This window comes from Musa acuminata, chromosome BXJ3-11 (genome assembly GCF_036884655.1).
Source record: "Musa acuminata AAA Group cultivar baxijiao chromosome BXJ3-11, Cavendish_Baxijiao_AAA, whole genome shotgun sequence".
Taxonomy (NCBI): Eukaryota; Viridiplantae; Streptophyta; class Magnoliopsida; order Zingiberales; family Musaceae; genus Musa; species Musa acuminata.
The window spans coordinates 31,313,201-31,326,397 of NC_088359.1; the positions used below are offsets into that span (position 1 = coordinate 31,313,201).

Consider the following 13,197-nt stretch of genomic DNA (forward strand, 5'->3'; position numbering starts at 1 on the left):
CGAAGGCGTCGCCACGAGAGGGATGGTTGGACTCCCGAGAAGAGGGCTTGCTCTAGGCAAACTGCTCTGATACCATGATAGAAATTAAGCGAAGAAGATAGAAAGATAGAAATTGTAGAAGAAAATATAATTGCCTAATACATTTTGATAGTGAGTTCTTGACAGCCATTTATACACACTCAGTAGGAAGTTATACACATTCAGCATGGAGGATTTTTCTCAACTGCTGAGAGATTTCCTCAACTGAGGAAATCTTATCTATTTCTCAACTGCTGAGAGATTTCCTCAACTGCCTTGAGGAAATCTTATCTGCTTATCAATCATCCACTTATGCTAGTCTTTATTGCCGATAGAAAATATAAAATCAGTTAATTGATGTCAATACCATATCAAATCAATATCTTCCTATCCATAAAAATAGAAGCAAAAAGGTAATTGGGCTGTCGAGCTGTGTAAAATATTTATAGAAATATTTTAATTAGAGGTTTCTTTTAAACAGTAAATATGAATAATTGGTTTGGACCATTTTAAATGAAACATAATATAGTTTATTTAAAAGAATAATGAATGATTTTTAAAATCTTAAAATAAAAAATATATGTTTTTATATTATTAATGAAAGACAATTAATTAGATATGCAAGAGAATGAATTTTAAAATGATTATACATATATATATATATATATATATACAAATCACCAATAAAAGATTATGGATGAAATTTAGTGGGTTTGATGTCAACAATGGAACAACCAATTGATGTCACCAATAAAAGATTATGGATAAAATCAAGGGATAATTTTTATTTGAGTATGAATTATTAATCTAAAATAATTAGAAAAAAAAATTAAATATTAATAAACATATTGCATTTGATAAATCTATTCAAATTTTATATATAACCTCCAAGGCGAGAGTAGAATGGAATATCACGACTTTTCCATCCTATCTTTTCATCGTCAACTTGTTGTAGTGTGTTTTTCTTGATCGAGGGCTGCTCCCTTGACCAAGAAATCGGGTAGATGTGGAACGAACGAAAAGAAAATTTCAAGTCCATCGAAAGCTTCCATCCACCGTTTGATCGGAAGCCCACGGGAACGCGATCGAAGTTGCTTGTTTCGAGTCAAAGTAAACGCGCATGGTAGTCTTTTCTTCCCACGCCACGTCTAAAAGGTGGGCGGTGACATGACCTGTCATCTTTTTCTTCCCAGGAAGGGAGGCTGTGATCGACTAAAGTTAGAACTCTCGATGAAATGGACTCGAATCTCGAATAAATATTCTTTTTGGGGACTCAACTACATACTCCTTCCAACGGTAATCAATGTCTTTCCGGTCGCCTAGAAGATGAGAGCTGTCACTGTCTTCTATTAGAATATTGAGTTTTGATAATGTAATACAGATTTTGACAGCAATCCATACGAAGAATTATCTTTTCGAAAGAAGTCGTTTTGAATCCCAAATCGAAGTCGAGGGGGATTCCCACCGACGAAACTTATGCCACTGTTGATGGTTACTAGAGGCCATGTACATTTGATTTTGTCAAGGAATATTTTGTTTCCATGATGATGCAGTAGTCACTATTTGATGATGTAGTGGTCAGATACTTTTCTATCAGATACTTATCATGGACAAAGAAAAGAAAGATGATGCCAGCCCTGTCTTAATAGCGTTGGCAAGTGATCCTGTGTTATTGTCCGACCGGATATTAGAAACAATTACAAAGACTGAAGATGACTGGTTAGGCCATCAAAACGAGGAGGAACAGAGAGATCACAGCCTCGAGTGCGACAACCAGATTCCTCCTGCTCTCTTTCAAAGACGTGGAAGAGGATTTGGTAGCCCGAGGTGTGCTAGGCTTACCCATGGAGCTGTCGCATGGCTTCTGGTCGGAGGACGACAAACTCGGGTTGCCGCAGATGCTACACATACAAAAGATTCTTCAATCATCTCTATCAGTTTCTCACTACAATGAGTTGCAGGTTTACTTACGTCAACTTGATCTTCTTGTTTTCCGTGAGCGAGGAAGGTACAGCTCCGCTTAGTTTGTTATCGGCCAGGTTCCTTCATGAACAAGCAGAAGAAGCAATGGTTGTTATCTCAGGAAATCAAGTGAAACAAAGAGAACACATGCAGGAGAAAGAAGTGGCATGAAGGCTCACAGCTCCTTTAGATCTGGTAGCTTGCCCAGGAATTCTGGGATTCTTCCAGTGATATTGTTGTTGCTCATATCTCTGTGAAGCAATGGAAACTAAGTCAACTGATGAACGGTGTTGTCGATTACAGGATACACCATTGCTTACATGGTTTGGAGGGCGGTCAACGCGCTGAAGTCAGGAAGATCTCCCGAAAGCCCATATCCACTCAGATATCTGCAGTGGGAACGATCAATATTCTACATGCAGTGCATGAGGAGAGGGACAAAACTGAGTTGCCAACGACAGTCTTACAGTGCTGTGATTCGTGGAGTCGGATCCGAACTGCAACCCACCCAATCAGCGGTATACTTCGCAGGGAGGCATGGATCGCCGGCCCAGTCACCGAGCACCTCGAACTTTTGCTGCAGGACTATTAGAGCCCCCACTGATGCATCCATGAATGGTGGAGAAGACGTCAGCCTTCGGTCCATGCATGCGTTCATTCACGTAAGACAATTGCAGAGGTCACGATGACTGACCGTCGGATTCGTCGGTTCCGTTGCTCAGCCCACCTCGAACGACGAAGACCTCCATGGCGCTGATTAGAGGCGGAACCGTGGCTTCCGGCGTGGCCGTCAGGGTGATCTTGGTGCTTGCCGAAGCGGCCTTTAGCCCGATGAGATACTCGGCCACACTTTGGTAAGGTGGATTAACTGCATCGATTAACGGATCGCCGTCGACGTAAACCTGGAATGTGTTGTTGTCCTTGGAGCCCAGGTGGCTCATCTCCGCGAAGTAGAGGTTGATGTAGGCAGGGACGGGGTCGGTCGGCAGCAGTTCGGAGAGGAACAAGACGACGTCAGTCGACACGTTCGCAGTGGTGATGGCCTGCAGCAGCACGGCTGCCGGAGGCTTGTCCTTGACGGCGGTCGGGTCCATGACGGTGGTGTCACTCTTGGTCGTTATCAGCTCGTCGGAGGCGGCAACTGGATCCCATATGCGATCGTATGCATCACTTGGATACCTGATGATTGCTTCTTGCTCGTCAAGGTTGACTTCAGCAACATTACTCCATGGGAAGGGGAAAGCTAGAGGCGGCGGCTTCGACACGTACCTCACGACTCCGGGAGCGCCGAACGCCAACCTCCCCTTCAGGAGCAACGCGAAGCTGGAATCGACGCCCTCGTACATGTCCGTCTCCAGCGTCCTTACCTCGATCGCGGAGACGAACGGCAGCTGACCCTGCTCCAACTGGGCCACGCACACGGCCGTCCCCTCCGCGAACACGTCATATATGGCTTCGTGGAAGACGACCTGGTCCATGGACGTCACCACCGTCTCCCAACTGTTGGCGTCGAACTGGAGAGCAAAAGTCGGCGGCGAGGATTTCTCGTCGTAGTTACCGTAGTAGAAACTGGCCCGGACGAGGACCCGCCCGCCGCCGGGGACGCTCACCGGGTAGCAGTTCTTCTTCCTCGACGAGAACACCCTCAGTGTCCTCATCGGCTCCGGCACCGAGTCCGGGTTCTGCACGACTCGGTTCTCGCCATTACTGACGTACGACTCGTCGGTCTCCCATGCGATGCCGTTCTCGTCCTTGTAGGAACCAGACGCGCCGCAGTCTATGCTGGTGAAATCTGTGATGCATGTCAACCAAAACACGGTCAGTACGAAGAAGTATGGAGACAGAAGTTACAGTACTTACTGGAAGCTGAAGCTGATAAGGCGAGGAGGAGGAGGAGGAGGAGCGGGGGAACAAAAGGAAGGAGATTGGTTGCCATTGTAGTGCTCAAAGCTCACAGGTTGCCTTCATACTTATGCACTGGATGAATGGGGACTTGATGAGAAGTCAAGCTTAGAGCTCTCTCAGCTACGTTAGCTTCGAAGACCTTGACTTGTTTTTATAGAGCAAGTGGACTTGATGAGCGGTAGACTTCTCGGTACCGTTGACTTTTCTTGCAGCAGAATTGGCGTAACCAGGCGTCTCTGGTCCACAGTCTATGCCGCCCATCGGGCCATCGAGTACCATGAAACCTGCCTCGTGGAGTGAGGTAGAGCTCCACATTGCACATGCCTGCATTAATGATCTGCCCATGTTATTTTACTTAGTTCACAATCTATTACGAACGGAATCAGCCAAAGCAAGCTTAGCATCGAAGGGTGCCAATCCTTCTTTGCAACTCAAATCATGGAAATATAATCTCAAATCACAAGCATGACAATCATCATAAACTATCAATCCGCTTTAATGCTTCCATTCGCATGAAAGTTATGTATGCATCCATTCATAGAAAAATTCATGAGTTAAATATACTACTTGCACCTCACAATGTTATATAGTCAAACATATACATAATCCCACGCAATTTCTTCTATATTGCATGTCACCAGGTTCCAAGTGGTAGTATTTGGTAAATACTATTCCACTTGGCTATGATAGATAGTATGTAATCATCAGTATCCATAAATTAACAAGCTACAGTAGCTCAAATAAAAGACAGCTCGAGTGTTTTCGTAAATAAAAAAGGGATAAGTATTCCAAAATGACAGCATAATGGTCTACCAGATAACCTTTTACTACTCTACATACAGTGCTTGAGCCTGATGACCTACGGGTACCTGTATAAACAGAAGCTAAATGAAGTCCACTCCATGTGATGCCAAATCATTAGGCTTCCACAACATGCACACTGACTAGTTGCGATACTGTCATCTGTACAAAATCATATGTATTTCGCAGGAAAAAAACCAAACACTTTTGAGACTCGAGCAAGATGAACAGGAAAAAAACTAATAATGTAGCAAGATGAATGCCAGGAGAAATTCTTACAATCGCTTGAGAACAGGAGAAATTCTTACAATCGCTTGAGACTCGAGTGACATAGCATCATCATCAGATCTAGCTGCAGCCTCTGAGGATCTACCGTAAGTAGGAGCGCTACAAACTGATGGATGGGATTTGTCTTGGTCTCTATGTTCATATATTCAACAAGCCTGCTAAATGCACATTATAGCAGTCAGCAAAAGCAACCGAACAGTCATAGAAGATTTCTGTATTGTAAGAATTACAAGTGCTTATAGAAAATTGCATAAACAATTCACCATATATTCAACTCCAAAATCATCGTCTAGGAACAAACAACGATGTTACTAGGTCAAATATTTAGATTGACTTACTTTGTTGATTTTCCTGTGCGATGAACTCTTCTACATTCTACATTTCCACTGTTTGCAGTGAGTAATCTGCCTCTTGGCTCTGCACTCCTAGCCAAGTGGTGTGAAGCGTCTCTTATGCAGAGCTTTGTTTCAAGATTCAACTGCGATCAAAACCTTCTGCGGTGAACCTACTTATGAATGTGGAATTTGGAGCAAGAAAAAGAGAGGTCTATGATGTACACACACGACAAGATTATCCGTCAGTAAGAAAGTGACCTCTGACTTCACAGAAACAAACGAAACTATCCATATAAGTTGCTTCATTTCATACATAGCATGCACATATAATGAGGCAGCAGGAGTTGAATTCTTAATGTTAAAGAATTATTTAATATGATACAAACAGCAGGATGCACAAATAGATTAGGGCAATACAAGCATATAAAACAAGTTACATTGAAACTATATTGATAAACACAATACCTGACATATGACATCCTGAAGTTGCTGAAAGCTAATAGCTTCTTTTCAAATATGATCAGAGAAAACAGATGGTATAGATGAACTTTTCTCCACAGAGGAATCTAAATCCATTGTACAAAGATCTGGCCCTATGTTATATCTGTAACTACCAATCTCTTGTTCAAGATCACCATGCTGCTTCTGAACTGAATTAGCCACCTCCAACGATCCCGTGCTTAGTGCTTCAACAACTTTCAGCTTCACATAAGGAGACTTTGACAAAGAATCAGGTAAACTTTCCATGCTAAATGACTTGTTGATGATAACATGAGCTGGAACTTGCTCAGAAGTTGAAGGAGATTTTGATCACATGATGCTGTTTAAAAGAGTAGATCTTGCTTGTTAAACGATTTTTCTTTTGAGAAGTATAAGATTCAAGACCTGTGAAAAGTTCGCAAACACATTTTGTATCAATGTGGCAAGAAACAAGAGCATGATTCACAACTTGTCTAATTGAAATATAACTGTATCTCTCTGCTTCAGATGATTACTGACTATCAAGCTGCTGCATCTGCGTCTTAAATTAGAGAGGCTCAAACCAACAAACTAACCCAAAAAAAAAAAATCAAACAATATCCATAAAATAGTTTATCATTTAATTTTAGCAATATATGATAGTGATATGCTGATGAGCGCAAAAAGAGAACCACATGGTTGCATTATGATAAGATGGCAACATTCTCGAGCCAAGAATACAGAGAAGACGGCAAGTACCTATGATAAGATTATGCTATTGCTTAGTCATGAGAAGAGTAAAAACAATCTATCGGATCTCAAAATAATATTTGGAGTAAAACAAAGTTGCTCCAATAAGTACCCATGAAGCATCTTCTTCAAATCCTGCCCATCAATACCTTAATTCATGATGGTTAAGAGATAAACATGATGATAATTTCTGGACCATCTCAAACATCTTCTACCCAATGACCCAAAATCAAACAACATAAGAACAAGATCAACAGAAACCCTAACCCTGAATCGTGGAGGAGAAAGGAGAATGAATCGCTCCTCGTATCGCCCGCTCCACCGTCGTCCCACCAAAACCCATCTCCCCTCCTCGCCTGGTTTGCGGCTGGCCTGCCGTTACAACTGAACAAGACCGAGTATAACAACCATCGTAACGGTTCTTGGGAACATCCGATGTGTTGTTTGTTGTCGGTTGTGATAGTGCGGCGGTGGAGAGTTATTTGTCGTGTGACATCGGCGTCTGGCTTGCGATCACTTGAATTGCTGGCCGTGGAGTTGCACTGCGTTGGGGAACACGTAGACGGGACATGAAATCCTGCGGCACAACGATGGGGGATGGATTGTGATCGGACAAGTGGCTTAGCACAGCCTACCGATTAGGCTCAGTATATAATACCCCTTTAGTGGACGACATAGAGATATAAAACATAAGGATTGTTATTTGCTATATAAATAATAAAAATATATACCAAACGTTATGATAAGACATATTTCGGATCTTAACCACGTTGTGATCCATGCTATGTCACACCCCTGCAGATTCAGCACAAGGGCTGTCTTTCTCCCACGTCGAGCCGGAGCTCGGAGACGTTCTCTCGGCAAGTCCCATCCTGGAAAGCTCAGGACGACATTGCATGACGTCATTCTGCGTATACCAGGCGACAGTCGTACGAAGGTATGAACTCGTCACTCGGGGGATTGGTCGTCACGCTAAATCGGCGTACGATCGATCCTCGAACAATAGTATAAAAGCCTCTGACCGACATCTGATCAAGGGACGAAAAAAGAGAAAAAACAAATGACTTAATCTACGAGGGGCCCAAGTCGGGAATCCCCCGACCCAGGACTTGTGTGCAGGAACGTGACCATCCCGACCCCTGATCCAGCTCGGTCTCGATGCTTCCTCTAATCGATCGAGAGACGCACTCCCAAATATTAGGAACTCTAGACATCGACCTGGGAACCAAGCCATGCTGACTCTTTGACCAGGATGCATGAGTTCAGACACATTCAAATGTATTTAACCTCCATACGATACAATAATTGATTCAGCCTTATGAAAATTAATACACGGATCCAACTCAATCGTGTCTTTTGGTTTGATGCTACATTATCATATGTAATATCAAAGGAAACGTATAACTCTTATAAGCATTAAACTATGATATCCAATACAACAGTCATAAACTACATTATAGAAACACCTCTTATGTATGTTCCTTAGAAAAACTTTGTCAGAGCATTTTATTCTCAAGTAGACTTGATGCCTAGTCAAATCTTCAAAACTTTAAATACATCAAAGCAACTTTATCTAGAACACCACCTAGGCATTTTTTGCATAATTCAACCTGAAGAACTGACATTATGTCACTCTACATATGGTATGACTTCGGTTAGATCCGAATGAGTATCTAAATCAAATCATCATAATTTGAACTAACAATGTTATAAATAAATATAACTGTGGTTATGCAATCCAACCACAAGAATTTGGATGACAGCTTTTAATCGTGACATGGATATGTGATTCAACTAGACAATTTAGTATGAATGTGTGGTGTTTCTGAATATATATATATATATATATATATACGAATTTCTGAAAAAAAATAATAAATGTTTCAAGTTTCAAAAATTTATGCAAGCATCTTTATTTTTCAAAATGATAATATTCCACCTCTACCTATCACCATTGTTATCATGAAACTCGAGCTTGTGTTCCTCAGTATCATTTTTGCCCATGTCACATGTGGTCACTGGTCCGTCGTCCTAACTCTCTTCTCCTATGTCTCATCAGACATACCACTCACTATGATGATAACCTCCTCCACTTGTGCTTCCATCGCTAAGCCCTTTTGTTATGGGTAAGGATAATAAGGATAAAGTGTACAAGGTGAATTCAACAAGGGTCCATAGAGATAAGAGCAACTTCAATGAAGTAAATGAGAAAGGAGTTAGGACGATAGGGTCAGTTGTTACCTGTGCCATAAGCAAGAACAATAAGGGTGAGACATGTAAGAGTGAGATATGTAGAGATAAGAATGTTGTAGGAAGATGAGAGCAATGATACAGGGTGAAAGCGATGATAAACGTGTGGTAGTACGTAGCGCTAAAAGCCAAATGCTATCTGTGCATGAGAAGGCGACACCAATTTCTCCGGTATCTGCGATGGCAACCAATATCAATATCTCAATCTCCCTCTCTCCACCGTCGTCATCACCGAACCACATGGGTGCATTGGGTAACGAAGCGAGAATAAGGAGAGGTTGCAGAGGTCACGCAACCGCGTTCGGTGCGTCGTCGCCATCTCGCCTGCATCCCGTTCTTTCAGGCTTCTCGGCCTCCCTACCTAAACCTTTCGTACTCAAAGAAACAACAAAAGAGGAGAAGCTCGGCGTGGCTTCTCCTACTTGCTTTCACATGATATCACTCCAAGGGACTAAGCTGGCAGCCACCGCATCCATGTTGTGTGCTGGTCTGATAGGTTGTCATGGGCTTCCGGTCACTAAATTATTCATGAATTCGCATATTTTGACGGTGATGTCCTTTTCAGATTGTCCCAAATTTTCATGACGGTAATGATGATGGTGTAAGATCCGAAGCTACAAAAACGCAAACAGATGGTGGGCACATTGGAGGAGAGAAGAGAAGGTCAATGCTTACCTCAGTTTTCTGTGTTCTCTCTGGATGGAATATGACAGCTTGATCCTGAGAAGCGCAATCAATGGTCAGAGAGATGCAACAATGGAAGCCAGACATTGACCATGATACACATCTACATGCAAGAGTGGCAACCCACTCACTGGGAACACCTACTCCCCTTTTCTACTAATTAGAGAAGAGGAGTGGCTGGTTATCCTACTCCGTCTTCCAATTCAGCCTTCCTTGAATCCAGCTTTGGAGCATTGACACGGCTCTGTTCACCGCTACTTCTCTGAACACAGGCCCATCGGATCCATCATGGGAAAGGAGCGATCTTTGTTTTGCTGAGCCACTGTGTTGCAGATCTGCTGAGACTCTTGAGCTCCAAAGGTGTCACCTTTGCTTCTGCTTTTCCGGTATAATCCTCGCTGTTGCTCTTTTCTGAGTCCGATTCCGATCTTCTTCACCGTAGATCGTAGCGCCCCGCCCAAGATTGGTTCTTTTGGATCTTTTCGATGTTCATTATCATGAATCTTGGTGCCATTTGATGTTTCGATCAAGAAAAAATGGGTTCTGATTTGAAGTTGGATTATTAGGCTTGTCCTGTTCTCCTCCTTTCGTTTCTTGCCCGTGAGTTGGGCTCTGCGGCTCAATTACATCTTCTTCTTCCTCCGCCTTGACAGCATTGGCGAAAGAACCCCCATCTTGGCCACCGTTGCTTCGTGATGGCCCTTGGAGCGATCGAAGCGAGTCTCATCTTCTTCATGATCACTGCGATTCGATGCGTTCACTGCACATTTACCCCCGCAGACAACTACCTGATCGACTGTGGCTCGTTGACCAATACAACCATCGGCAGCAGAGTGTTCGTCGCGGATGTCTCCCTCTCTTCCACCTTGACAACCTCCTCGAACAACTTAGCCAACGCCTCGCTGAGCTCGATCCCTTCTTCCTATGGCGCCGCCCTCTTCCAGACCGCCCGGGTCTTCACAGCACCCTCCTCCTATTCCTTCCAAATCAAGGCGCATGGAAGACACTTCATCCGCCTCTACTTCTTCCCCTTCGTCCACCGGAGCTACAACCTCTCTGCTGCAACCTTCAGCGTCTCGGCTCAAGACGTGGCCCTCCTCGACGACTTCCAGCCGAAGGCGAATGCCACGGCCGTCAAGGAATTCTCCCTGAACATAACCACCGACACTCTCATCCTTACATTTGCACCAACAGGAAGTTCTCCCCTTGCTTTCGTGAACGCCATAGAAGTCGTCTCCGTTCCCGACGATCTGATCGGGGATGCCGCAAAGACTGTCCAACCTCAGGGCACCTACCGGGGCTTATCAGGGCAGCCATTGGAGACGATGTATCGGATCAACATGGGCGGGCCGCAGATCCTCCCCAACAACGACACCCTGTGGAGAACATGGGAAACCGATGGGAAGTTTCTGCTTGCCAGTGGTCTCTCCCAGCAGGTCATCTACTCCGGAAGAATCAATCATGTGCCGGGGGGAGCCACCCAGGAGACCGCCCCTGATGCCGTCTACGCCTCAGCTGCAGAGCTGTCGGATGCTGCCCAAAACACTTCGAACTCCCTCTTCAACGTCACATGGCAATTCGATGTGGACGCCAAGTCGAGCTACCTGATAAGGTTTCACTTCTGTGATATCGTCAGCAAGGCGGCCGGCGACCTGCTGTTTAATGTCTACATCAACACCTGGCTTGCAGCTAATGATCTCGATCTCGCTACCATTACATTCCACAGCTTGGCCACAGCTGTCTTCATGGACTTCGTTGTGGAGGCAGACGTCGGATCTGATAAGCTTAGCGTCGGCATCAGTCCTTCCACCTTGAACGGTGACGTGCAGAACGCCATTCTCAATGGCCTTGAGATAATGAAGATCAATGGCTCCGCTGGTTCTGCCGTGGTCGTCACGCCGCCCGGTTCCAAGAAGCACTTTGGCGTCATACTGGGCTCGATCCTCGGAGCAATCGCGGCGGTGGCCATCGCCGCCATAGTTGTTTGCTGGGTCCTGAGGAGGAGGAAGCTCGCGAAGAAGTATTCCAAAACTTGGGCTCCTTTCTCCATTAATGGCTTCACTTCTCATAGCGCAGTAAGCGGGACGTCCAATGGAACCGTCTTCACGATCGGGCAGAACGGAAGCCTCGGCTATCGTTTCTCCTTCGCGGTGCTGCATGAGGCGACCAACAACTTCGACGAGGATTGGGTGATCGGGGTTGGAGGTTTCGGGAAGGTATACAGGGGAGCGCTGAGGGACGAAACGAGGGTGGCGGTCAAGAGGGGGAACCCGACATCTCAGCAAGGCCTCAACGAGTTCCGCACTGAGATCGAGCTGCTGTCGCGCCTGCGCCACCGCCACCTGGTTTCTCTCATCGGGTACTGCGACGAGAAGAACGAGATGATTCTGGTTTACGAGTACATGGAGAAGGGAACGCTCAAGAGCCATCTCTACGGCTCCAACCTCCCTCCTCTCAGTTGGAAGCAGAGGCTGGAGATCTGCATCGGATCAGCGAGAGGACTGCACTACCTTCACACCGGTCAAGTCAAGGCGATCATCCACCGCGACGTGAAATCTGCGAACATACTGCTCGACGAGAATCTCCTGGCAAAGGTGGCTGACTTCGGGCTCTCCAAGACCGGCCCTGAGCTGGATCAGACGCACGTCAGCACCGCCGTGAAGGGGAGCTTCGGATACCTGGATCCCGAGTACTTCCGGAGGCAGCAGTTGACGGAGAAGTCGGATGTGTACTCGTTCGGGGTAGTCTTGCTGGAGGTGCTGTGCGCGAGACCGGTCATCGATCCCACCCTCCCGAGAGAGATGGTGAACCTGGCGGAGTGGGGAATGAAGTGGCAGAAGCGGGGGGAGCTGGAGCAGATCGTGGATGTTCGGGTCGTGGGATCCATCAAGCCTGAGTCGCTGAGGAAATATGGGGAGACGATCGAGAAATGCCTTGCGGACTCGGGCGTGGACCGCCCCTCCATGGGAGACGTCCTCTGGAACTTGGAGTACGTGCTACACCTGCAAGAGGCAGATGCCGATGCTTCCCAAGTAGACAGCATCAATGGCATTGCAGAGCTTTCACCACGGCTTCAAAACATGGATGCCTTGGAGAGCACACCGGCAAGGGAAGCTGGTACGTCACCGCTCAATGATCTGACGGAAGTCTCCATGAGCAAAGTCTTCTCGCAGTTGATCAAGTCAGAGGGGAGGTAACTGGATTAAGATCTGTCATCACCAAAGTTGTTTGTACGAGGATTTGATCTTTGTATCCTTTGTTCTTTCTTCTCCCTTGTTTTTCTTGGTGTTAATGTATACAAGATTTGTAATAGTAGCTTCTCGGCGTCGTATATGTTCAATTTGGTTGATTGTTTGCAAGTAGACCATTTGTAATTGAGTGATGCAGTCTCACAAACTCCTTCAGCCCCATAAAGAGAAGAGAGAAATTTAGTTAGGATTTACCTTTCCATAGAGCTCCTTAAGTCGGACAGATGCCCCATCATGAAAGGTAGAGCTCCTTAAGCCAAGATCGGCTTCCTACTGAGGAGGATGGAGGGTGTATGGAGGGTGTTGGAAATGATTCAGCCATGTCAGAAAAAGACTACTATAGAGCCCAGAAGAAAAGTGCGGATTCAGGCACATCATGGTCGCTACTCGGAGACATGTCCACTGCCATCACTGTGGTCCAGAACTCATATGCTTGATGAGAGTATCCAGTTTAAGGTACTAAGCTGCTACAGGTTTAGTCAGTCCATGCTGCAAGT

General features: G+C 45.4%; 2 protein-coding genes across 3 annotated transcripts; one reads left to right on the forward strand and one right to left on the reverse strand.

The window, feature by feature from the left end:
- Positions 1-1,644: 1,644 nt before the first annotated feature.
- LOC108951739 (putative leucine-rich repeat receptor-like serine/threonine-protein kinase At2g19230) lies at positions 1,645-6,918 on the reverse strand. The gene is made up of 13 exons (XM_065174615.1): positions 6,786-6,918; positions 5,775-6,194; positions 5,313-5,452; positions 4,995-5,129; positions 4,755-4,848; positions 3,841-4,209; positions 3,250-3,772; positions 2,675-3,159; positions 2,448-2,580; positions 2,301-2,369; positions 2,160-2,231; positions 1,990-2,061; positions 1,645-1,919 (listed from the first exon to the last, which is right to left on the reverse strand). The coding sequence occupies exons 6-13, from the start codon at positions 3,914-3,916 to the stop codon at positions 1,739-1,741; spliced, it is 1,611 nt and encodes a 536-aa protein (XP_065030687.1). The 5' UTR covers positions 3,917-4,209; positions 4,755-4,848; positions 4,995-5,129; positions 5,313-5,452; positions 5,775-6,194; positions 6,786-6,918; the 3' UTR covers positions 1,645-1,738.
- A 2,483-nt stretch (positions 6,919-9,401) lies between these two features.
- Positions 9,402-12,814, forward strand: LOC103972322 (receptor-like protein kinase HERK 1). 2 transcript variants are annotated; one of them, XM_009386623.3, is made up of 2 exons: positions 9,402-9,838; positions 10,106-12,814. In XM_009386623.3, the coding sequence occupies exon 2, from the start codon at positions 10,148-10,150 to the stop codon at positions 12,647-12,649; it is 2,502 nt and encodes an 833-aa protein (XP_009384898.2). In that variant the 5' UTR covers positions 9,402-9,838; positions 10,106-10,147; the 3' UTR covers positions 12,650-12,814. The 2 variants fall into 2 exon arrangements, with proteins under 2 accessions (XP_009384898.2, XP_009384897.2); XM_009386622.3 differs by having other exon boundaries at positions 9,402-9,812.
- Positions 12,815-13,197: the final 383 nt, after the last annotated feature.